Source organism: Electrophorus electricus, chromosome 20 (genome assembly GCF_013358815.1).
Source record: "Electrophorus electricus isolate fEleEle1 chromosome 20, fEleEle1.pri, whole genome shotgun sequence".
Classification (NCBI taxonomy): domain Eukaryota; kingdom Metazoa; phylum Chordata; class Actinopteri; order Gymnotiformes; family Gymnotidae; genus Electrophorus; species Electrophorus electricus.
The window spans coordinates 11,382,163-11,409,716 of record NC_049554.1 but is presented as its reverse complement, the minus strand read 5'-3'; the positions used below and the strand labels follow the sequence as shown (position 1 = coordinate 11,409,716).

The 27,554-nt window shown below is 40.6% G+C and overlaps 1 protein-coding gene across 6 annotated transcripts in view; it reads left to right on the top strand.

The window, feature by feature from the left end:
* Positions 1–27,554, top strand: part of LOC113572372 (metabotropic glutamate receptor 7) — a 122,175-nt gene that overhangs the window by 57,001 nt on the left and 37,620 nt on the right. For 4 of the 6 annotated variants that reach the window (XM_027001866.2, XM_027001867.2, XM_027001868.2 and 1 more), the window contains exons 3-5: positions 9,896–10,031; positions 10,385–10,539; positions 17,863–18,000. In XM_027001866.2, coding sequence (XP_026857667.2) covers positions 9,896–10,031; positions 10,385–10,539; positions 17,863–18,000 — 429 coding nt within the window. Of the gene's footprint in view, positions 1–192; positions 313–9,895; positions 10,032–10,384; positions 10,540–17,862; positions 18,001–27,554 lie in introns of all 6 variants that reach the window. The other 2 variants (XM_027001871.2, XM_027001869.2) reach the window with 1 other exon arrangement.

Genomic DNA, 27,554 nt, shown 5'->3' with positions numbered 1-27,554 from the left:
AAGCTGTTGGGAGACAAGAGGAGGCTGTAGACTAGTCATTAGCCAGTCATGCAGGGGTTACTGTGTTCTCCCTCTCCCTGCTATGCATGCTGGTCCTGAGCGCAGGGATGAGAATGGGGAGGCACAAGGACCTGTTTGCGGACCAGACGACTGATGTAGGTAGTCATTTGTGTTCCTACCCCTCTTTTGCAGCGGGTTCCAAAGATCAGCTAGCATTTACAGGCACCCTTTTCCTGGATTCCTGCGGCCCCGGAGTGCTCGAAACTGCTAATCATTCCATCATCACGTGCCCGGGGCGCTCAGTGGAGTGAGGTAATTGCAGAATTAACCTCATTCCGAGGCTCCATGTCTGTGCCATTTGAATCCGTTCTTTTTTCCCCCCTAGAGTGACACAACCGTGGAAGGCAGTTTTTATTCAGTGTAGGAGAGTCAGTCTGAAGTACACCCGACTGATCCTGCTAGAAAAAACAGCAAAGTTTCAGGAAATTGTAATGTAATAAATATGAAATTTCTGGTTATGAAATCAAATGTGACCTTTAATGATCCCAGCAAGAGATCCCAAATGCCCAGTGGTGCCAGCTGCTATTAGCATGATGACTGATGTGTAAAATTATTAATTATCATCAAAATTGGCAAAAGGAATGAAAAATGCATCTTAGGTTTTTTCTATGTAACTTCTAAACAGTTTCATATCCAGACACTGTCTTATAAATAGTGTCATATCCAGACAATGTCATAAACAATGTCATATCCAGGTTTAGTTAAAAAAGCTCCCCATAGACAAAGGTTTCCCTTACTCATTGTAAAATAAAGGATTTAAGACCATTTAAAAACCACATTTCCACAGAATATTCTGCCCAAATTTACATACTGAGATCTGAAAAAAAAAATAAAATAAATAAATAAATAAATAAATATATATATAAAAAATTAGCCAGTGGTTGGCGGTCATCCACTCCTACCATTTCACCCTGATGTTCTGCTGCTAGAGACTAATACTCTCTTCCCTCACTTTTATCCCTCTTGATCCTCAGGACCTGTGACTCAAAGGTTTACGTTCCAAGGTCGGCCTCCCGCTGCCATTAAAACTGACATTAGCTGTGGAAAGAACTGTAATGTGTAACCTGGCAAGGAGATGATGTGCTGCCTAATCCTAAAACAGGATGGTCTTGCAGTGCTCCCGGAGAATGAATGCTGGAGAGTTTGTTCTATTGCATTTTGTAAGGGTTACCATGTCCACTCATAGTCAGAAGGACCTGTGTGATTCATACACATTTAGATATTCTACAGCTTCTGGATCCTGTCTATCTTCTGTGTTTTCTGTGGGTACAAACACAAAGAAATATCATTACAAAGACATTAAAATGCAATTTAGATTAAACATTTCTGCATTTGATGGGTCATGTGACATGATGAAAGCCTGCAGGGTGAAATGCGGAAATAAACCATCTAAAAGTCAACAAAATAATAATAAATAATTTTCACAAGGAACTGCTTCGTCATGGACCATCATCATTTATGACACTTCAAAAAGAAAACATATGGTTAAGTATATGCATAGAGTACTCAATCCCTACTGTATTAAACCCTATCAGGCCCTACCTAGACTCAAAATCTTCTACTTCTAGCTCGGATTATACTGTATTTCTTATTTTACACTCACATTTTTACAAACTTTACAAAACTTTTTAAATTGATGTTATTGTATGTTATTTTCCATCACTTTAACATTATGCGTACCCATTTTATGTATTATTAGAGAAAGGTGCTGCTAATTTTCTTAAAGTCATATCACAGAAACCTTGGGTAACCTTCTTAGTTAGATCAGTGATAGATACAGAAATCATTTCCCCACCTCACTGATTTATTCTTCATAATTCTCCATCAAGTTGAGAAAGCCCCAATTTTTGTTCCTTTAATATCCCAGTATGACCACCAAGCTTTCTGATCCACACAGAGAATTACCCAGACTGCCTTTCTCCTCTCCAGGCTGATCCGCTTGGTGCCTTTGCCTTTTGTCTTTGTTGCCATTCCAGACACCTCCCAAGGAAATGAGGAAGGGTGACACCAGGCTTCTGAAACTATGGGAAGTTCGTTTCAAACTCGCCCATGCAAGGCTTCCCTCAGGACCCACTCGCACTCCTGTGCTCCATTTGCTCTCTGCGTGCCACCTCTCCATGGCCTTTTTTAATATCAGACACTTTCTTCCTTCTGAATGATGCAATTGTGTGCTCAGTGAGGACTGTAGAATCCGGATGGCTCTTGTTTGCAAATGTTTGTGTTAAAAAAGATGGTGGGGCGGTTGAGGGTGTCGAGACGCTGAGATGCCCCAGGGAGGGGGAACTGCGGGAGTGTGTCAATGCCCTTGTTTGACTTCTCGTGCTCCTTTGTCTTCTTGTCTTTCTGAAGACAGTGTCCTGTTCTTTCTTTCAGGACTTGTTTTTTATGTTTCTCAGTATCAAGCTGTAACTTTCTATTGCAATGCACACATTCACTTTTCATTGAAGAATGTCAGGGTTTTTTTTTCTTTCTTATTGTAGTCTTATTTAGGTTAAGCATTAACTTTCTGCACACTGAACATCATGGTCACTAATTATGAACATGCATTTATTAGAAACACCTTCTAAAGACTGTAGGGCAGGGCTGCCCAAGTCTGGACATGGAGATCTTCCACCTTGCAGAGTTTAGTTCCAGCCGTAGTCTAACATGTCTGGCTCTAATATTAAGATGCCACTGGAGGTCCTGATTAACTGGATCAGGTGGGTTAGATTAAGGTAGGAACTAAACTGCAGGGTGGTAGATCTCTAGGTCCAGACTAGGTCACTTCAGCTTTAGGTCATCTGTTGCCCTGCGCAGTTTGTGCTAGCCCATCATCTAACCATACATCAGTGATCAGTCTCTGATCACAGGGACACTGCTGGCTGGATATCTTTTTGAGTGGCAAACCAGCAGTGACCATGAGATGTGTTAAAATTGGCAACACTGCTGTGTCTGATACACTCATACCAATGTCAAACCTCTCAAGATGCAGAGACTAGACATCTAGTGAAGTTGTAAGCAGACTGCCATCTGGGCTGTGTTCACCACACATGCATTCTTACAAGAAAATGTTTCTCAGAAGATAAAGATTTGTCATCTGTGACAAATGACAAGATACACAGCACCTGAAACAATGATTTGCTTTTTTTCCTTTGGCTTTGTTTTTCCATTTTCTCTCATATTTCACAAATGGGAATCCTCAGTAGCAAGATTCTACAAGCTCGACTTGCAAATACGCTGTCACGTGTCGAGGGTGTTGAACGGAAAACCTCCTTTTTGATTACTTTCCTCCACCCTAAAGCATGGCGCTATGAGAAGGCAATTCTGGATAATGACTTTTCCACAGTGACACGCCTGCATCCTCTCCCCTTCTCTGTAATTTTAATAAGCAAGCTCTGAGTTACAGCACTGCCCATTGAGACCATATAAGGGCACTGGAAGTTCAAGCCACAGTATAATCAATTGTTTATGAGTGCCAAAAGTAACAGCCTTGTGTTTTGTCAAGGGAAGGTCTAATACTCACTGTGTGTGTCTGACATTTCAGAGATTAATTGCTAATTGTTTGTGTGCCATAATTCAGACAGATTATGCAGAGGGTGTCATGCAGTTTTTTGACCTATAGGTCTACTGCAGAGGCTTGGGATTTGGGATTGGAGTTTATGTTTTAGGAATGGTAAATTACATGAGCACCTATTTGCCAGCCCATTTCCGACCCATACAGAAAATTACCCAGGCTGGCTTTCTCCTCTCCAGGCTAATCTTCTTGTTATTATTTGATCTAAATCAAATAATAACAATTTCCTTGGTAAATATCAAAAGAAAGATCAATTTGCATTATTACATATGATTCTTATGTAGTCTGCTCATACTGTAATTCAAGGAGTCCCAGAGTTGTGACAATGTTAGCCATGTACATAGGGCTGTTTTAAAAAAATGTTTAGGTCTCTTTCCACCCACAAATGTAGAAAAATTGAGGTACTACAACTTCAAACTGTAATTACAGTTCCATTAATTACACATTTAAGCACATAGTCGTTGGTGGCCTTCTATATAGTAAGTACAGTAAATAGGTCTCTATTAAAGTAAGACTCAAGTGTAATCGGGTTTCTCAAAGCAAGTAACTTTCTGCCCTCAAATATTCAATGGGGATTATTTGTTGCTCAGTGCAGACAACTTTGCCTACAGGCCAGGAATTGACCAAATGCACTTGATGGGATCATCTGCAAAAAAAAAAATGCCAGTAATCTCAATCAGTTATTTTATCATACCCTTTGACTTCACAGAGGATCAAAGCTATGGCCTGCTGTGGTCTACCCGGATGGTGTTGAAGGTGCTGAACTGTCGGGGCTGACAGGAGACCTGCCCGGGCTGTCCGAACGATGTGAGGAGAGGCCTCAGGGTTCTAATTGTAACCTTGGAGCTGTGACTTAGAAATGGCGACCATTCAGATCGCTCAAGCTTGACGAGCACCGTACTGTGTCTCAAGGCCGACCTTGGAGGCTTCGACTGCAGCATGTGTAATTTTCAGATTTAGAGTTACCAGAATGAAGCCATATTTCAGGCCATTGCGCTGCCCAGGAACGAACATAGATTAACCTAAAAATGATTACCTAGATCAATATTTTGTCACGGATAATGCAGATAAATTTCTCCTGCTCACCCTTGGGCGGCTGTCAGCAGGCAGGGTGCCGAGAGAGGTAATAAGCCAGGTTCTTTTTTTGATGCATGTCCAATTCGCACTGTTGTGAGTAACAGCCGTACCGCGACAGGCTCCTTGAGGTGTGGCCCCTTGCAAATCAGTGGCCAGCTTTGTTCTCAGCCCCAGGCATTGGGTAGGAGCATCGCACAATGCCTGTCCACTGTTTCTGTGCCAAGTGGCTTGGCAGAACAAGCTTCAGAACCTCTGTATTGTCGCTATTGATTTACAGTGGATTATGAATATAAAACTTGGCTCTGATTTTCCTTTGAGACCATATTTTAAAAAATATTTTATTGTGCCTCAAATTCTGGCAAAAAGGTGCCTAAAAGGTATATAAATTAACACAAGATTATTATTATTATTATTATTATTATTATTATTATTATTTGTAATAATAATAATAATAATAATACATTGCCAATAAAGATTTGTTTGAGATTTAGGCTAACTTAAAGCACACAGTCTGGACTGACTGAATAAACTGACCATGAGGCCCTGTTTTCCAGATGAATGCCTTGCTTGGATACACTTGACTGCTGAAATGGAATCAGTCCATCCCTGTGGGGAGGAGACAGATTTATCAAATCACTTTCAAAGAGGCGAACAAATACAAACATGATATCTCAGCAACGACTTTTGCAGTGTTCATCTTACCAGAAAAGTGCAGACTGAATCAGAGGGGGATGGGTAAGTGGGATTTGGGTGGTCAGTGAAGCAGTTTTATACTGCTGCCGGAAAATGCCATACGACACATTTCACGAAACCAGATACGATTCAGATCCAGATGTTGTTGTGGAACTCCAGATAACTGAACTAGATGTTACAAACAGTGTCTACAATGAAAATGATTAGGATTGTTAGCCTATGTGGAGCAGTCAGGCTGCAGTGTAAGCTTGTGAATTAATCTTAGACCTGGCCTTGTTTCTCACAAATTATTTTGAATGAATCTCCCTCAATCTCTCAACATTTAGCTGTTCACTGTCTTGGTCAACTGGCTCTTTTTCACAGTTCAAACCTTTCTAAAATGTTGCCATGGATTTGGTTAATACTTAGAATTTTTATTTTTTATTTTTTATTTTTTTATGAAGCTACACAAAGTGCCAGAGACTGAACCACAGTTTCCTCAAAATTTCTGAAAATTGAGACAAAATGCCTCACAGAAGCTTATCTCAGAAGTCTAGATATAAGAGTTGTAAACATCTTCTTCTGCTGTTCTATTAGCATTATGCTTTTTGTGGGGAATGGCTGAACAAACACCATGTAATTTGTACATGCTCGGAAAAGGCAGAGACCACTTTTGTGCCACTAAACACATGTTCTTCTGAGAGGCTAAGTGCATGTGGATGGTGTCTGGCTGTTCTTGCTTCCTGTGTCATTCGAGGGTGGTGAGCTTTCTGTAGAACCGGAGCATAAATTACTCCCACAACGACAGCAAGTGCCTCAAATTTCAGACATTTATTTCAGTCGGCACTACCATCAGTCTCAAAGCCCGGCGACGAAAAGATGACACATCAACCACCTCTGAGGACCTAATTAGAAGAGACCTTCCATCAAAATAATATTCTATTCAGCCACAGCTCCTCAGTAATTATACTAAGACCCGTTTGGCTCTCTCACAGTCTGAAATGCGCTATCAGATCCAAAAGAAGCAAAAAGGCACCGACTGAGGATTTGACAGACAAGACTCATATTACTGGGCTGTAATGTCAGGGTTCTCTGTAAATTCACAATGGAAGGCCTTCATTAGCATGAGAATACAAATAAGGTGATGTCACGATTCAGAATTATAGTGTGTTCCGTTTTAAATGCATTTAATGGATATATCCATTACTTAGCTAAAAAGGAACTGTGATGTCCTTTGAGCTTGTCTGAATCAGATACCATTTATAAAGCCCTCAATCTTGCTCATTTTCACAAGCTGGAAACTTTGTGCCAATTGCAGTCCTTATGAAAGCACGTTGGGGCATGTGATGTCATCTTATAGGTCTGAAGAGATTACACTGGCCAGCATGTCAAAATTTCACAGTCATTACGGGATGGCACAGGCTTGCAGGCACTACTGATAAATCAGCAAATAGCAGACTTTCAAGGCACTTAGGCCCTCTTTCTAATGATGGTAGCTGACTGTTAAGATCACATTTATCAGGGGCATGTGTGAGTAATGCATGTGCTTTGCATATTCGATCCTGGTGACATGATCGATGCCCGAGTCGCATAGTATGCCTCGTCCAGTGTCGTTGTGTCTCACTTTGTATCTGGCAAAACAGTTAAGTGCTTCACTGAATCAGGCTCCTGGCTCAGGTTCTTCCTGCTGACACGGAGCACAGCGGCTAAGCCTGGCTACCCCCAGTTGACCCCACTGAGACAAATGCACAAAGGGGGCAGAGGAAACAAACAGTTTGTCCTTGCCATTAAGCACAGACACAGCTTTAGTGCTTTCGTCCATACAACTTTTATCCTTATGGTTTTTTTTTTCCCCCCACAGCTGTTTAGTTTCTTCGCATTCTTATCAAAACATGAACTATCCTTTTTTCAATTATTCATTTATTTAAAAACTTTCTGTACAGCAAATGATTATGCTGTTTGTTATTTATGCAGTTTCAGTCCGGAATGCGTAGCACGAGGTGTCAGAAGGTGCTGTCTTAAGCTTTTGATGGTCAGTGTAGCTCTTCTTGCTGTTCAGCCTGTTTGCTACACCTACATATTTTATCAAAAAAGTTTAAGAGAGTTTAGATCAAAGGTTTAAGAGGGTTTAGATCAAAAAGGCAGTCTTCAAACAGGGAGGAAATCATTATTCTTATTCTGGGAGTAAAGCTCTCTAGAGGTCGTGGTGGTCATCTTAAAGAGTCAAAGATTGGCAATTAAATCCCAGTCAAGCCAGAGCAATTGATAAGAATAGCCGTAACACTCGGCTGACATCCTGTATTAAGGAGATGAGTAGGGCTAATGTCCCTGTAAAATATAGTAGAGCTGCTTCCAGAGCTTATTTTTAACTTTCTTCAAGCCATTTTTTCCCACCATAGTGGAAACTGACACCATCTTAAACCATAAAAGTGACTCTCAGCATGCAAGGAGCTTCATATTAATTCAGTGCACAGACATGTGTTCCAAATTATGTCTTCGTTCCAAAAGTTAATAATATTAAGATGGTAATACACTGAGTATTGTTTAATTTAATTATATTCCAGGTGGTTTGGGGCCCTATTTCGAATAACTGCCCCATAAAAAGGCATAAAACCCTATGGTTTTACATAATCAAATCAGGAGTATTAGGCACATAATGGATAAACTTTGCAGTGAAGCTGTCCTTACTTGTCAATATGATTTACAGGAATATTCTTTGTAAGTCTTACTCATCTCTAAACATTTAATATTGCAAACAAAGCCTAGAATTCATTTCATTCTGGTTAGCACACATTTTTATGGATAATATCAGTATTTGCATTTTTGACTTACGATTTCATATATTGTTCAGATGTGCTGTTGTGAGTGGGAGGTGCAGAGGGGATTCACCAGCTTGGAGGGATACATTATAATCGCTGTCTGCAGGGCCTGTCTGTGTCAATTAAGTCAAACTTGACACTCGGTGACATGCTTCAGGAAGAATCTAATTGGTCAGTTAACATTAGCTGACAGGTCAATTTAATCATAACACAGTTTTTAGGGTTTGAATTCCTCAGGTTTGTGTCTGTACGCTAAGTAAAAAGAAAAAAGGCCATAAGATGTGTCGTGTCTGTCAGCCATATTTGCTTGCACATGCTCAAATTTATAAAGTCCTCAAATGTGCATTGCTTTATTTGAGAACAAGTAATACAAAGTTGATAAATGCCTACATTAATGTCTGCGATGTTCATATACATTGTCCTGTGTGGACTTGTGGACTCTCAGAGTGGCTTATTGAATTGAATGGCTCTTCCTGGACTCCCTGTCTCCTACACCTTTATCTGTCTTGTACTGCAGTGTCTTCCTGTCTGTCTCTGCTGTGCTGTCTTTCCAGTAATAACTCTGGCCTTCCGAAGAGCAGTTATTAAATCATTATGCTTCCTTGTGCAGAAGTGCCATCGCTCTATCTTTGTTAGCTGGTACCACTCAAACCCCACGTCTTCGGTAATATCTCCTCTATTGTCCAGTGCCCCCCCGCCCCCCATGCAGCATAAAGTTCCTCCATGAAATTTGGGAGCGATGGGAGCAGATGATGGCTTTAGCAGGGACAAGCTCCAGAGCCCTGCCAGACAAGGCAGCTTTCTAAGCAGCCAGCATGTCACAAAGACTAGGGCCAGACTTTCACGAGTTGACTCAATTTATGCATTTCACTTTATCACTGCAATTTATTACAGCTCCTGCTTTTTAAACCCCGTGCTAAAAAAAAGTGGTACTTCTGTGACAGAGGGTTGAATTCTTCCTGTGCCAACTACTGGTGCTTGATGTTGTATGAATTACACAGGTGATTCAGCCACGTCAAGCCAAGGTGCAGCTGTCATTAAATATTACATCATGTCAGAGAGTTCTAAGGCTGAGAATCTGATATAAACTTCCATAGTGGTTTATAACACCTTGTTACAGAGTTTAAAAAGGAATCTTTCTGTCCATCTGTACAATTTTCTAACAGCTTAATGTACATTCACAGCATAACATTTTAGAGGGTCTTAAAATATACAGTTCAATTCATAACCAACCAAATAGATAATTTTTATTTTGACTTTTCTCTTGTGCATTGCATTGAAACAATGAAACAGTAACTATGAAGTTAGGGTAGCTCAGTGGTTAAAATATTCAACAAGTATTAGGAAGGTTGCCAGTTTATGCCCCACGACTGAAAAGTTGCCACTGTTGGGCCCCTGAGCAAGTCCCTTTATCCTCAATTGCTCAAGTTGTATTCAGTCGTAATTAGAAGTTGCTTTGGATAAAAGTGCTAGCTAAATGCTATAAAAAATGTAGGGTTACTGGGTTTATGCATGCTAGTTGTCTAGCTAAAATAGATAAAGATGTATTCTAGTGTAGATGTGTTATTTGCATCTGAAATCTGTCATATCTGACCAAAGGAGCATGACCCAGTATGGATTTATATTAAATGTAACATGTTTTTGCCTTGTCATTCATTGAATCCACAACGTTCTCCAAGTGGCTTCACTGACTTGTGCCTTCCTCTTTTGCTAGGTGGAATATGCATTGCCCAGTCCCTGAAAATCCCGCATGACCGCAAGCAAGCCGACTTTGACAAGATTATTCGGCTGCTCCTTGATACGCGTCAGGCCCGTGCAGTGATTATGTTTGCTTACGATGAAGACATTCGGTAAGCTTTCCTCCCCTCCTTGATTGTAGCTATCTCACAGTGAAATGTAAGGAAACCACAGGCAATTTTGATCACTGACCGAACTCGTTTTGAGAACTCAATATTAAAGTTGTCAGGTCACTGTATGAAACTTGCTCAAACTGAAAGAAGTGTACAGATCAATAAGATCAATAGATGCTCTAAACTGGATGAAGGCACTAACTGAGCTGAATGCTTGTCATGTTTTTATCACTTATATCACTATATGACTTAAAGATGATGATAATCCGCTTCTTGCAATTACAGTTCTCATGTTTTGCACAGATTTGCTCCTTGCTGACACTAATGTTTCCTACATGTGGGAATGCTTACAGGGAGATTCTCAATGCCAGTAAGAGAGCGGATCAAGTGGGGCACTTCCTGTGGATTGGCTCAGACAGCTGGGGGGCAAAAAACAGCCCCATTCATGGCCTCGAAGATGCCGCCATAGGAGCCATCACCATCCTACCAAAAAGGGCCACTATTGCTGGTGAGATTATTGGCCTGTTTGCATGTTCACACAAGTTCCCAGACTGGGATGCGTCAACGCTGCATTACACAATGAAAAATCGAGTTACTGCAAACCTGTTAAACATTGTTCTTTTAACTTAATTATTTAACAGTTATTAACCTGCTACATTGATCCTTTTAGCATATCTTCACAAGTGTCTGTGATAGTCAACCCAGAGGATCTATGGCAATTGCTGTTCCATATGCTCAGCTGCACAATGTTGGGTGCTGTGGATTAAAAAGCAGCTTTTACGATCCAAACAATAACATCAAAGCCATCGTGGCAGAGGGTCATTTATGTGGCACTTTGGTCTGGATAGAACCTGCAGATTTAAGCTTTAAGAAGGACACTGCACACAGAGCAGTTGGACTGAAGAGCTCCCCAGGGCTCTCTCTCCTCTTACACACAAGAGGTTTGTCGAATCAGTAGAGTTAACCACACAGTGCGGACCTAGCGGCTAAGAATAGCAGTATTTCTCTGGTGCATAAGAAACTGTGTCATTTGCGATAGGGATTGAAGAGTGTGGCTGCAGATTTTAGGGGACAGTCTGAACAGAACACCGCTGTGCTTGAAACAGCCAAGCTGATTGGCTTTGCTGTCTGGAGTGCATGCTGCCAGTGCCAAGACTGAGAGCTGGACTTAAACTGGGCATGTCCAGGCCAAAAAAACCCCCAACAAATCCCAGTCTAACCTTGAGTGAATATAAACAGGCCATGGGCACCCCGAAGTGCCAGGTTAATAAATATCCCCTCACTTTGATGTTTGTTGTAATGCCCCTGTGGTAGGGCAGATAATGACAAATTGTTTATGGAAATGAAGCCATGGGGGGTAGGGGGTGGTCTGCATGTGGTCCAACTGAGAAATTGCTCTCTGTAGAGGGAAAGGACACGTGACTGCTTCTCTGTGACAAAAAAAGCCAACTGCCTTCAGACTCACTGTCTCGAAGCCATGTGAAATGTTAATGACATTTTCTACAGAAATTTCCCACATCTCGTGAGCAGCTGGACAACCCGGTTTGCTTATCAAATGAATATCATTCATAAATCCTACCAAACAAAAGAAAATGACCATTTTCACCATCATAGAATTCAAGGTCTATCCCTAAAATTACCACTGACAGTTTTGCTTCCATGCACTGACATCTTGTTTACAGTCAAGCGATACATAGCATGTAGATCTGAAATGTGCTATTATTGTTATCCGGCCAATCCAGAATAACATGCCTGAATCCGTAACTGTGACTCTACAGCAAGTACTCTTTTAGCTGTTGCATGATGCGTTGTGTTTCTTCTTTTCAAAGGCATTCACATCACTGTGACTTTTCTCTACTTCAGGTTCTCTGCTTGTGCTGATTAGAGCAGCGAACAGTTCCCAGTCTAGCTCAGCTTTTGACCATTCACAATGCTAATGGAGTGCTGGAAAAAAGTATAATATTTAACACTGAATATTGCACAGTGAAATAGACATTAAGAGTAAATAAAGGTTTTATTGATTAAATATGTTGCAGGGAGTGGTAGTGGGAGTGGGCGTGGCCTGAAGACTTCATTTTGGAGACACACCATGACAGTTCAGACCAACAAGCCTGATGTGTAAAGCCAAAATATTATCAAAGATCTGTATGCGCTTTTAATAGACCCAGAACCTGATCTCTTAAGATGATTTTTTTTTTTAAATAAGAAACTGTGGTAAAACCTGGTAATTCCCCCCTGAGCTTCTTCTGTGGCATTTGGAGTACAAGACCCAGATTGCATCTCTTGTAACCAATGACAACCACTGACTCTGGCCATGCCCCAGCCACGTCGACTCCCATTCTGGGCCAGAAGGCATGATTTTCCCACTCACGTTGCGAGTTCTTCCTCGTTTTGCGTCACAGCATCTGGAGGGATGGTTACAAAACGTGTCAGTTTCGCTTTGATATCGTGGCAAAGGGAATATGCACGAGCCAGCGTACTGCCGCAAGGCCATGGCTCTTTCATGGCATGGCAGAAGCTCGGTGCCTCCACCTGCCTCCACCTGCTTCTCTGAGACTGCATCTGGACTGCAGTGTCTCTTTAAGCCTCATTCTCCATGACTTTTCATGGGGAGTTCTGTGTCAAATAGCTAAGAAGCACGGCCCACAGTGTGTAGGCAATGCCACACAGTGGCAGCTCGTTAGCCACTCATGCCACAATGTGGCTGGCATCCTGTCAGGAGGAATAGCTCTGGCCACTCAGGCCCACCCACCAAAGTGACAGACGGTGAGTGAAGGGGGGAGGGATGTCCATTACCCAACCGCATTACTTCACCACCTCTGAGAGGATAGGTTGCCATTGCTCTCCTTGCTACTTGACATTTTTAGTTAATTATGTGCTTCTTTTAAGCATGCTTAAGTGGTTCCTTCCACAGCAGAGTTTTATATGGAGCTTTACAAGCTTTGAGGCATATCAGGTCAAAAGCAATGTGCTTTGTTGAAACAAAGGCAAGAATGTGAAGATAGAAATGTCTCCAACTCCAAAACTTTGGTACTCCTGGCACTTGACCATTTGTTGGAGCTGGTAGGGATTTGCCATTGATGGCTTGACCTGTAATTGCTTCAGAGTGAGCTGAATGTGAGTCTTTTGGGCCTTATTATGTCCCAACCTCTTTAGTTCATTTGACATTAGCCAGAGGAGCCACAGCAGGGATCCAGGCCTGTTCACTGACCTCTAGGTTCCTTTGTTTGTGTGCTCGTTGTGTTTGCCTTGGATGACTTGTTGACAGCAGGGGCACTGGAATTCACTTCATGATTTGTACATATGGCCTATGATTTATAGCGACATGCACAAACACAATATACTACAGTACTGAGACGATTTACAAGCAATTGTAATACATTATAGGTCAATGTAATTGTAAATGATTTCAAAGTCACATCATTCGCTGTCAAACACATTGAATTGTTCAGTCCGCTTTTTTTGTCAACAAAAGCAAAGGAGTTTCACTTAAACTATTGTAGTGTTACTCCACACATCAAACACCTTTGCAAAAATCTAAGGAAGGTGCATAATAGATGGAACATTCTTTGACAGACAGAATAATTCATCTCAACTTTTTTTCTTCATGTCAAATTTCTAATGTTTATTCTTTTTCTTTCAATTTTGCATTTAGTTCCATAATTTAGCAAAGAGTGAAACCTTGAGCTATGAGAATGGGGGAAAGACTTTAGCAAGAGCAATAAATTCACTGGTAACATTACCTTGTGAAGCTTTTTACCTTGAAATCCTTCTTCCCCACTTTAGAATGCCATTAATCAGCATGTTTTACAGTCTTTCACACAGCTAAAATGGCCACTTCCAGCCAAAACACTCCCTCTAAAGACTCAGATTGTTTGTTTCCTTCTTCTTTTACCCGCTTATAAAACACAAGGAATACTTGGAAAATAGCACAAGCGTGGACCTCGCTGCTTTGAGTCATTCCACGTCTCCTAATCAGCGCTGCTCTGAAGACTGCTTCCGATCTGAATGTGTGACGTGTCTGTGTATTTGGAGCCGTGGACAAATTAGGAATGTAAATGGAAAAGCACTTCAGCCTACAGAAGGGACGACACAGTGACTGCTTTGCTGGAGACACACTTCGAAGACAGCGGAGACGGAGATGATGGAGGAGGCGGAGATTACGGAGGAGGCGGAGATGACGGAGGAGACGGAGATGACGGAGGAGACGGAGATGACGGAGGAGACAGAGATGCAGATGTGACCGCCACAAATGCCAGGCCACTAGGTTTGCCTTTTTTACCCTCAAGGCTTTGACCAACGTTTAACCAAGTACCAGCGACACACAGCCCTGATGACGCACGGCCCTGTTGCTACTCTATATAATCCGTTGTGTCAGCAGACTTTAAATGAAGTGAAATTGTGACCACCCACTTTTACTTAGGGTTTTTTATGCTTTGTATGTCTGGAACAGGCGTGATTCTCCATTCTGGGTAGTGAACTGGTTAACATTGATGCTGTTTGCATAACCTTATAAAAATGTCATAAATATAATGATGCCTTTGCATGGGACATGTCTGAAGCCACCTGCCTGTCATGAATATATTTATAATAACCGTTTCAAGTAATCTGACATTTTCAGTGAAAAGTAAATGTTCTGTATAGCGATTTTAACTTTTGTCCTGCCTTATAACAATGACCATTACATTACACAACATGGCTTTAGGCATGTGGAAAGTTTTTTTTTACTGCAATAAATTTGGAAGCTGTTAAATCCAGTTTCGAACAACATTGACAGTCCAGGCCATGACAGATGTCTTAAAAGCCATGTCACTGCAGCAATGAGTATACGTGCCAAAGCGTTTCCTGAAGCAAATATATTGAAAATGAGGGAGACATATGTTTTGTGCTTTTAGACATTATGGTTGGCAAGAGATTGTATGGGTCTGCCTGAAAAAGATGTCTTCTTTATTTAAAATTCAATTTTTAATGAGTTTGCTAACAATTTTTGTCATATCTTAGTCTGGTCCAAATGAGGATATTGTAAATGTTATATTGTGCGTTTTGCATGCTATATCTAATATATGTGTTGTGGGCATGCATTATAGATGGATTCTTAGAGCAGAGTGCTTTTATCCACTATGAATCTTTTTTTATGCACTTCACATCTCAAAATCTAGACTATTGAATCATATGTAGCACTGCTTTCCTCAGTGAAGGAGCAATTTACTTCATTCATGAGAGGTGACCCACGATCTCTGACAGTGCAGCCCATCATTAGTGATCAGCCACTTCACTCAAGGGTCATCTGTGTCGGGGGAGAGCAAAAAAAAGCAAGTCTACCAAAACTCCAAGTCATAGAGGCCATTTAAATACATTAAGATGGTAAATTATGAATGGGAAGATCCATTGTAATGGATCTTCTCAAGTGGTGTGGCCACCAACATTTCGTTTACTGTATTTAGTTGGGTTCACATGACTAACCCTACTCTCATATGGCTTCTAGCTAATGTAAAGTGGGGCTGGAGTCCTTATTTTAGGTCCAGCGTTAATATTTATAAGTGAGCGCCATTGTTGAGTGGCAAGGAGAACTCTTGACTCCCATAACAGAGAGGATACACAGTCTGCCAGTTAATTGCTGGACCTCTCAGTCAAGCGGACTGGGTCAACACCTGCAAACGGCCAAGTGGGTGGGAAGAAATGCAACCCTCACAGCACAAGAAGCTTGGACAAACTGTGGTATCCAGTCAGGTCTAGGGATGGGCACTTCAGCTGCCTCTCTAAGTGTGTAACTGATGTGTATGTTAACTATTAATCCTTCGATCACAATAGATGAGGAGATTATGGATGAGGAGTAAAAATCTACAGCCCCCCCACCCCTCAGGCTTCAGTAGTCCGTATTACCACATGTAGACGCTGGGAAAATCACTCACCTGTCTTCGCCTTAAATTGGCACTGATTCCATCAAGCAGTTCTTTCCTTTGAAAAATGAACCTGTATTTGACTTTCCCCAGCATATCATCACTCAGATTTCATGTAAGTACAGGAAGATTTCTATGCGGCATGGTAAAATGGATAAGTGCACTTTCACGGATTCTGAGGGCCAGGCTGACCACTGAGTCTACAGTCTCCACTAATACACTTAGTAAGTGATATTTTGACCACATGCAATAAGATCACATTCAGCTTCCAGAGATGAAACTGTAGACGAGTTTCATCATTCTTGTACTATAGTTTAGTGGTTGAGGAAGATCTGCACTATTCTTGTTCTCCAAACTGTGTTTTTGCATGCACACAATTTTTGGATATTTTGTCTCAGAGCTCAGTTTGCATACCAGGCACTGTCAGAAAAAAAAAAAAAATTAACCCAGCCATTGGCCTAAAGCCCAGTTATTCTTTTGTTTAACAGGTTCTTTGTATATCTCAAACTTTAGCTAGTAGACACCCTGAGCCTGGGAGGTACTGTTATGTTGTTGGTTTTGTCAGGGCCAAAACTGAATATTTTTCAGCAGATTTGAGAACTGCAGGCATATACATTCATCTCTCACTGTCGTTCCTTATCCCTTCCTCTCCCTCTCCCACGAGATGTCCTCATGCAGCAAATTATATAAATAGATGCCTTATTTTTTATATTGTTGAGACAGATTTGACCAAAGCAAAGCACTCATACATCGAAGGAATAGTGTTATTTAACTTGGAAAAGTGATTTTAAGAATAAACATTTCCTAACACACACACACACACACACACGTATGTGTGTGTGTGTATACAATATATAATAAAGTGTATATATGTGTGTGTGTCCAAATATCATGTGTGGGTGAAGTTCATGCGTCTCAAAGCTGGTCCCACAGTTGCTATGGAAGAGATGTTTGACATCCTAAGCATACTGCAGCCCTCAAGTGGCTGGCTAAGGGTGTGCTGTGTAGGAGTTTCAGATATGGCAGGCACTGGCATTCTGAAGTGCATGGAATCCACAGTGAAGGTTCCAGCTCATGCCTTTCTTCCACCCCCTCTCCCACGCGAGTCCTCTACCTGCGGACCCGCTCGGAGCCCTGCCACTGTGGCGGGCTGGTGATAATCCTTATCATCTTATAATTCCCAGCAGTACTTTACCCCAGGTGGCACAACCTCAGGGTTGAAGCTGCTGCCTAAGCAGTACAGGGATCATGCGCATAGTTTGAACCTGAATAGCTGTGTCAGTGCCACGAGTGACGCAAGCCGAGATGCTGCCTTGTAATAATGTTCAGAAATGCGGTAATCTGTTGGAGCTATTAGGCAAGTATGGTTCACGCGAAACCTGGCAAACCTTGCTGATGACTTTATTTGATGATATGTGAATTAACAAGAAACCGTGGATGTTTAACATACAACAGAAAGCAATCCTCAGAATTTTTGAGCAGACAACCAGGACAAAATGAAGAACCAATGATGCCATCCCAGAAACAGCCCACCCACCCTAAACTCACTGGAGTAACTAAGGCTCCACATCTACCCTGAAGTGGCTACTTGGATTAAAATGGCATAATAAAGCATGGCCTGTCTACTAACTGGGTCACCCAGTGGATAATGGATTCTCTTCAAGGTTTCTTCCTTAAGGAAAGTTTAAGGGAGTTTTTTCTTGCCACTGTCGACTTCAGTTTGCTCATCAGGATCTGGACCCATACATTTGTAAAGATGCTTGGTGACAGTGTGTATTGTAAAAAGCACTATATCAATTTGATTTTACATGACTAAATTGTAGCCTTATTTGAATGGGGATCAGCAATCTGTTTAGGCAATGTAATGTTTTCTTAGGCACTGAAGGGCTATTATAAAAGGTAACCATAGGAATCTTGGGGGTGTGTTTCAGGGTTTGATGCTTATTTCACCTCCCGCACTCTGGAGAACAACAGAAGGAACGTGTGGTTCGCTGAGTACTGGGAGGAAAACTTCAACTGTAAGCTTATGAGCTCCTCTAAGAAAGAAGATACCAGCAGAAAGTGTACAGGTAAATATTACACACTGTTTCTGCAGTATTACATACATCATGCCACCTTGCCACTTTTATTTACAGGACTTGGCAGACGTTCTTATCTAGGGCGGCTTGCATAGATAGAGTATGTGTGCTCCCTCAGAAGTGAACCCATGACCTTGGTGTAGCTAGCATCTTACTTTACCTGCTATGAGAATGTGACTCCTGGAATGTAGTCTATGAGCAACTCCTTCTGTCATAAATTTATGCTCTATAAACAAATCTAGCTATCTAGCTCTTGATTTTTTTTTTTTGCTTTTTGCCTTAACAGTTGGCTCACACAAGGCACACTGCTTTCCCCCTGCTAGAAAAGCATATCAGAATAAAAAGCACTTCTACCCTTCAAATAAAGCCTTGGATTGCATAATGAGCTCCTCTCAAACCATCACTACTATTTCAGGCTGAGTGACTTCCACGAAGCCCAGTGAAGTACAAGATTGGACAAAAATCACAGTGGAAATCTCGAGTGAAACTTACGAGTGTTCATAATGGCTTTCTGAGAGACTCAGGTTCCAGAAGAGCCTAACTCACCATAAGTCTTTAGTTCATCAAGACACAATGCTTACATGGGAAGGATAGGGAAGGATGTGGAAGGATCAGGAAAATCATGTTAGATCATCAGAGGTCAATATTACTCTGCTGAATATACATCAGGCATGGATTAGCAAAACCAAGCATGTAAAAAATTGCTTAGGTAATGGCGTAGTTTAGATATTATTTTACAAAAGCACCATGTTTGGTAAATATGTATGTAGCTGCAAAATGACATAGATTGGGTTAGGTTGTTGATTTTTATATTTGTTTAATACTTTTAGTAGATTGATAAAGAGGGAATGATTAAAATATTTTATAATAATAATAATAATAATAAAATATAATATTTTTTATAATGAGCTACAAAGTGACAGTAAAAACAAAACAAAACATCAAAGCTTGATAAAAGCAAAACTATAAAATTGAGTTTTAAATAACTTTTTACAACAATCAAAAGTAGGAGCAGTTTTAATAGTCAGGTCCTGCATTCTATAATCGAGGTGCACTTCAAGAAAAAGCTCTCTCATCCAAATTTGCAAGGAGGCTGTTGTAGAGAAGGCGACTTAACATCCTAAACTTCTTCAATGTTTTCTGCTAGAGACAGAGAACTAACACCCGAAATGATGTAAGATACAGAAGCATATCTTTGCCTTAGCACACCACTACTGAAACCCATACAGTCTGCTGGTCCTCTTCTTAAGTCACGTTATAGAACATCACATTACATTTTGTGTTGCACCCTGTTGACTAGAAGGCGCTCCAGGGGGTCACCGGAAATCATTTTCTCGGTGACGGCTTGCAACAACAACAGCACCTCCTGCTTTGCAGATGTGCCCTGCAGGCAACATCAGTGTGAGGGCCAATTTGCACACATCAAGGGATCAAGCATGTGGCAAGAAGGGAGCATAGGCTGCCATCGCTAGGATAGTGCCACATGCTAACATGCTAAGGGGGGACAGGAGCAGTCTAGCTTTGGTGAAGCTGACAGAGAAGCAGGAGGGAGAGGCCAATTAAAGCAACAGCTCACCTAAAGCTGCTACGAATGCTAACTGGTAATACTGCATACACACATATATGTGAATATATATCAATATATGAATGCAGTAAAGGGCAGTTAGTATTATGCCAGTGAAACTTAGATAACTGGTCCCCTGTTCATTTTTATTCGGTGTTGCATGCTATGCATGTTAGCCTTTTAGGGATGAGGTGTTTGCTTACCTCTAGTCCAGGACAAGGATTTGAAAGGAGAAGAAACGGTTCAAGGGTTGGAAAATACCTTTGTTTTCCCCTTTTATCTAGTTCCAGTTTGTGGGTCATTACTCATTTGGCTTGGATTTCTGGCATCTTCCCCCAGCCTCTGGCTTCTGGCCAGATACCCTTTTGTCTCCTTTTGGTAATTATTTAATTAAGACTAATTATTTAAAAAATGGACAGTCAGAGTTTGTTTACACCATTAATACACTGTACTGTTCTAATATGTATATATATATATATATATATATATATATATATATATATATATATATAAACCTAAAATATATATAAAGAATTTTTCTTTGGTGTTTGTGTAATGTTCACTGCCAAGTTGCCAAGTTCAACACAGATCAGAGCAATTGTTCGCTCCTCTTTGGGGACTGGGAGCCCCGGAGGTCGTTTTCTTGTTTTATGTTGTAAACAGACACACAGCAACCTGTATGATTAGCAGCAAACCAGTTACACACAACAGGCAAAAATAAAGAAATATATATATTCCTTTATTTTTGCCTCTTGTGTGTGTGTGTGTGTGTGTGTGTGTGTGTGTGTGTGTGTGTGTATATATATATATATATATATATATATATATATATATATATATATATATATATATATATATATATATATATATGAGACTCGGGCTATGGCAAATCAAAAATTTTACATGTGAATTAGGAGATTATTTGTCCTTATTTAGCTTCCTTATGGCACAAACTGAGTGACTATAGAAAAGTGACTGTGTTAAGGATTTCATTACTACTATCGAAAGGACTGTACACATTGTGCTATGAAGAATACTTCTAAAAAGACTTTGCATCAGTCTATTTGCGCTTTACTGTGCCAGTGGAGAGGAGGTATAGAAACGTTCTTAGTGCCTACACATTTTTGAAAAAAAGAAAAAACAAAAAAAGAAAAAAACATTTAAATGTGTCTGAAAGAGCATTCAGATAGGATGGTAATACTAAAAAGCAGTAAATCGTTTCTCAACTATTTTTATCCTATTGAGACATTTTTACATAATTGTGTGGGTTGTTTCTGCATAACATTTCTAAATAACATTGAGGAAATAGCAGACGGCCTTCTCCAGCAAGGACATCTGTCAGCAGTGTGTAACTGACATCATACATCTTTATGAGTTAGCATGGGCAAATTAACCATAATTCCTCAGTAACCATGACCATAATTCTTCATGACTTTTTAGAGAGAGAGAGAGAGAGAGACATTACAAGTAGACAACTCAGTTTTTCCCAAGCTTGTTAAGTTATTCTTATTTTGCATGAATTACATGCACGCTATTTCAAACTCTGAACAAAGAGAGTTTTCCTCACATGAAACTGGTACAGAGAGTCTCACAATTAGAGAAAGCACGGAAACCTGCTTCTCCTTATGGTTGTCAAAGGTGTCGAAATCCTCAAAAAAGAAAAGCTAAAGGTCTGCTGTGCATCCTGCAAAATATATGCTACATGCTGTAAATATATTCAGGTCTACTGTGCAGGCATGACACAAATTAACTTGTGAGGCACTATTTTCACCTGTAAATGATATGTCTGCTTTTAATGAAAGCCTTCAGTTCATTCAACACTATAAATACATATCCAAGCCTGGACTGTATTCACATTACAAAGCTTGCATGTAAATGTAGATGTATTCACCACCACCCTTATTTATTAATTAGAAGCATCTTGTTCATGTAAAGTTAGAGACAATAGCCCGTCTTTTCCTGTAAACACCTTGTGTTAGCTAACGTCTCTTCATCAGGGACTGCTGGACTACTAATAGCTGGATATTTGTGGGCACAGAGACATTCTTAGAAATGACATGGACTCTAACAGAGAAGCGGATGCTGCTGTGTTTGATGTCCGTGCGAAGCCGTGCATTACCCATCACCACACTACTCCCTTGTCCCTGTGTCACTTCTGTGTTGAGAATAGCCTGCCATCCAAATTAATATCTGCTCAGCAGTAGTGCTGTTAAGAACCTCGGTGGAGAGTGGCGGTCCAGTTGTGCAGTACAACAGATTTCAAGTGCACACCTAAAAAATGCACATACGAGAAGAAGTGTGTTTATAAAAAGTTTATAACACTGTGACGACGGCAGGGAGAGAGCAAGGCATGAGAGCAGTTGAGGTGAGTCTTTGTTGTCAAAATCGAAATGAATAAAACCAAAATGCCGGCAGTAAGGCTCATAGACCGCCGAAGGCAGGCTGCTTGGAAGCATCGTCTTCCAAGTCGCTGTCGGTGAGCAATGTGCAGCTCTGGAGGAGAGGACCTGTGGGCTTTTTATAGGAAGAGGACAGAATAAGGCACAGGTGCTCATGATTAATAATCTGGTAATTGGGAGTGGGGCAGGTGTGCTTGTGTGTGTGTGTGTGTGTGTGTCAGTGGATGTGCCTCTCCTGCTGGGTGCCCTGTGCATTATGACAAACATCTTATTTGTCAGATATTTCTAATTAAGTTGGCAGTGAGTATATATGTTGAAGAGAATTAAAGCAAAAGGCTTTTATTCAGTCTGTCACACATGATTATCCTAATGGGTTAGATATATCCATTACTGATTGGTTTAGGTTTGAGTTGTGAAATATATGAGACAGCTCCTACTACTACTACTACTACTACTACTACTACTACTGCTACTGCTACTGCTGTTACTAATAATAATAACAATAAGAAGAATAACCAATACTATTAGTGCTAAGGATAATGATGATCATTGATTGGCTACCACTACCACCACTGTCTAAGTATATTAACTCAGTGAGACTACAGTTCGTAAAACAGAGCATCAAATACAGGCTGTGAGTAAGAACCCGACTTACAACAGAATTCCAGATCCTAAGCAGTGCCACCAAGACAATATGCAAAGGATCCTGCTACTTTATATACCATAACACTAGAGGAAGTGTGTATCAGTCATGAGTTTTAGTAAAGAAGTATGTCCGCTGAGATCTATTTTCTCAAGATGTTAACTGCAGTTTTATGGTGATTTTACTCACATTTCCATAACACCATGCTGGTGAGTCATGTGGTTAATGAGTACTTGTCCTGTAAATGAAAGGACAAAGTCATGACAGTGTTAGAGGCAAGCAGGACCACACACCCCTTGTACGGGAGAGCCCAAACACCCAGGGATATTCAAGGAGACTAGCAAGGACTACTGTAGAACACCCAGGGGTATCCAAAGAGACCAGCCAGAGCAGGACACCCTTGAGCAAAGAAAGCAAAATGAGGCATTTTGTTTGGCTGGATGATTGGTACTGCCACTGTTTTTGCGAGCACTGGGTTGTTTGCAGAGAACACGATGGTAGGGATAAACGCCGGGTTTGGAGTTCTCTTGTGTTTCGGCTGTTTTTGCATATGTTGTCAATTCAAATTCTTCCCGTTCAAAAGCTCAGGTACTGTAAGCCGCAAGTCATTTTCAAAATGCCTGAATGCATTAAGATGATCTGGTGTTTGTTTTCAGAGAAATCTTATTGGCATTTCCTATGTAAAAAAAGACCCACAAAGATACACACAGTCATTGAACAATAACAGGCCGCATTGAATCAGCCACCGTTGTGAGCACTTTGTAGGATTCCGTCGTCAGTCTACTAACAACGGAGCAACTGCATGCATTTACCGTACCTGCGCCCTTGCAGAGAAGCGGTGGTTTAGCTCATTTTGCTAAAGCTTCAATATAAGCCTGTAGAGTTTGTTTTTATACAGATGAGTTGGTACTGACAACAGATATTCACTCAGGTGAAGAAGGTGCAGAAGTTGCAGTTTTGGCTGCTTGGATAGAGTTTATAGGCTTAGCAACACTAGCCATTTCCCATACATCCACACAGAGGTCATGCTTGTTATGTCTTCAAGTGAACGTGTATGAGGGACAGTTATTCATTTTTGCCAAGATCCTTTGACGATACCACAGTTAATATTCAATTGAGTTCCTCCACCAATATACAGTTATCCCAGTAAAAGTGTACATGCATTAATCTCTTAAATTCCAGGATAATTTTTAAGGTCTTAAGCCATCTTATTCAGTGACATCTGTGAATTATTCTGTAACTACACTGAAACTAGGGTATGTAGTTTCAAGAATGAGTAGAGGCTGGAACCACCAACTCCTCGGAGTGTTAGAGTTTTAAAAATGTAGAGTAATGTAGTGTTGGTCTGGTTTGTGACATATTTCTGTCGTATTACACGTGTCCTTTCAAACAGGACAGTGGAAATGTCGGAGACATTCTGTATGTGTGGCATCCTCTCCCAGTTCTGGATGACGCCATGGTCTGCATATTTATTTATTTATTTATTTGTTTGTTTGTTTATTTGTTTATTTATTGGTTGGTTTGTGCTTTCCTTGCTCTTTCCTTGCTGTCATCTGTGTAACCCAGCTTGTGGATAGCTTGAGGATTAGCTGATGAGGGAAAACACAAAGCACAAGCACTGTATCGGGGTCCCCAGGACTAGGCAAACGCTGGCCTACATATTGCTGACAATTTGGCAAATGATTTAAAGTCTTCTTGGGTCTGTCATGCAATAAATGCATGCAGACAACTTTTGGCATAAATTGGGTTTTGCTCTGAGAAATGTACTGAAGCAAATCATATCTCCCACAATTTATAAAGCCAGCCAGTACTTCGGCTCACACCACCTAAAGGTTAAAAGTTAGATTTTATAGAAAATGTCAAGTTTCCTGCACAGTGATACATGCTTTTGGACTGTGGATTCTATTATTCTTTGACACTCTGGGAATAAGTGGTCTTCTACTTTTTGTTGATAGAACATCAGTGCTTCCAGGCCAAGCTTTCTCTGCTATGTGAAAACACAGGCAAAGCTAGAACCAGGCTGAGGTTCTTGGGAATAACATCCAAACGATTCAACAAGACACCTTTGAAGTAAAAGATAAATATTCTAATGTGTGAAAATAAAGGATGCAGAATTCTCAGGACAGCAACATTCATAAACACGAATCAGTTTGCTATCTTTTATAGTTTGTTTTAGTGCACACATTTGTTTCCATTGCCTTATATTACACACTGGCTAGGAAGAAACTCTGCTGCTATGGCTCTCCAATAAATCCTATGCTGTGCCCTGATGTATTTAGAACATGCCAAGCACATGAAACAGGTTTTCATTTGTCACAGTTTGCTGAAATGTCAGTACTGACTTCAAATCTACCACAAATTAAAAAGGTCAGAATGATCACTTCAACTGTTAGATTTCTTCATAAAAAAACAGCTGCATTGCATGCTATAACAAATGGTGGCAAAAAGAATTCTGGGTAGAAAGCAAGGTGAACAGTGCTTTCTTCTGTTTTTGGACCTCATTCAGCTACTTGTTAGGCTGATCAGGTTCATCCATTCATCATAATTACATGCTGTGTTTATCTCCATAACAGACTTGAAGATCACTTCCATTTTTGATGACGACTTGTACTGCTTTATCTCATTATTATGAGTGTGACAAGAATCTCTCTTTATATTTGCAAGAAAGAAATATCCCATCATTCTTTTTTCCATGGGAGCATGAACTTTTTCTCTAGAAGCCAAGATCAAAACAGCTGATAACTGAACTGGAAATTCCTTGACCATCACATGATATAATGTGCATCACATAATGTCATGAATGTAATGTCCATCACATAATGTCATGAATGTAACATGTTTCTTACACAAGCAGTTTGACTAGTCATGGCTCCTTCCTCTGTGGGGACGAGCGCCATATCTCCTGGGCTGTTATTTACTTTTTTCCAGTTTCATCACTTAGTTGAACCACAGTCACTAATTAACTTTGAAAGGGCTACTGGGTATTTGGGAGATCAAAAGCGAGCTTGTGCGCTAAGCACTGGCTACTGAACCTGGCACTCGGAGACGTTCTGTTTCAGAACATGGGACGTGAAGGGCACACAGTCAGCAGCACATCCACACCTGGATTAGAACCTTTCTTCTCTGCAAATAAGACACACCTTAGAAGGTAACACTGGTTAAGACTTTAAATTGGACCTGATTAAAGATACCGTAGGCCATGTTAAACAGATAAAAATTCAAAAATGAGAGTGACTGTTTCTGAACACATAGTTACAAGTCTGTCTGAACAGAGTTCTCTTATCTTTAACATTGAATTATTGTACCATACAATTGAATTATTATTGCAAATGTGTTCCACTATCAATTCCTAGTGCACTCTGTTGGAAAACAACACATGGATATTTTCAGCAGAAAATAATGAATTGCAAAGCAAATAGCATATGGCTGACAACATTTCGGTGAAACCCACGCATGTTGGTAGCAAGAACTCTCATTAGTGTGTACACCTGTGAGAATTTTCCAGGAGGAACAAACTGGTTAAACATATTCTTATTAATTGAGAGGCAGGCCCATTCTAAAACAAGTGAGAAGTAGAAAGGCAGAGAAATATGAGACCAGCCAAGGCTCGTTATAATTCACAAGAGCTATCTGCAGTGACCTTGCTCACACAACAACCAATCAACACCAATGACCTCGCTCACACAACAGCCAATCAACAGCAGCGACCTCGCTCACACAACAGCCAATCAACAGTATTCAGCAATTTAAATAATGCTGTTCAGACATTAGTGGACATTCAGAATCTGTGTTGAATGAACAGTAATACACCAATGACCAATAGTTTTTTTTTTCAGTCTCTGTCCTATTTTCACAGGTTTTTATCTTCAGTGTAATTAGAAATGCCAGTAAAGTTTTGACATGGGTAACCATTTCATGAAACATTTGAGGTCCTTCTTGAACCATTTTCACCACCAGTCATACACATATACCTTTCCTCACTGCCTTTCTACACTGACTGTATTTAGTCACAGTTCTAAGGGGTGTTTTGGCCATAGAGATTAAGATCTTGGGCTCAACAGGCAGCTTTTTTGTATATCTCATATCATAAATGTTTTAAACTAAAATACTTACCAATACTCATTAGTTTTTGGGGGATACAGTGTACGGAATGTTTTTGTTTAATCCAGCGCTTGTACACATCACTTTAAACATTATACTGAAGTATTTGACATTTCTTTTAGAGTATGTCCAAGGCAATCACTCATTATATATTAGCAGAAAGCATCTAACTAAATTATGAGCTCTGCAGCATGGTGTCGACACCATCTGACATACTTATGAAATCAAGCGTTGATGCAGTTTCCCAATTTCACTCAAAAGGTCTTATGGCTCTTTCAGGTGAACTGACATTTTCTGGCCTCGTGCCGCCTCCATTGGCCAGTGCTCCAGTAAAAGGACCCTCTTCCTGCTAGCAACTTGTGCCTCACCTAACGAACCATCTTCCCGCCAGCTTGACCCGAGGTTTGTCTCAAAGCGTGTGTCCTCAGTGAGACACGTTACGGCTGTCCGGTTATGGCTATAGCTTGACCATGGGGCATAGTAACCTTCAGTAGCCTGGCAATGCTGGCTTAGGTACAGCCTCTAATTGGAGGGAGGAAACTTCATGAGTCCTCTTCACCTGAAGAGTGCCAGCATGTGAAGATGAAAGGTGGGGTAAAGTTTTGGCAGGGATGTCCTTTGCGCCTGCAAATTAAGGCATCACTATTTTTGGTCTTAGTTAAAATCAATAAAGCAGAATTTTGTCTGGTTAATATATAGGCTGTACGGGTTTGGGTTTACATTTTAGAATACATGAATACGTATAATCACAACATGCCTTGTGGTAAAAAGTTTAGTTGTTCAATTTGGATACAATAACATTCCATACAGATCTTTTCATTTAGCCCCTTAACACACA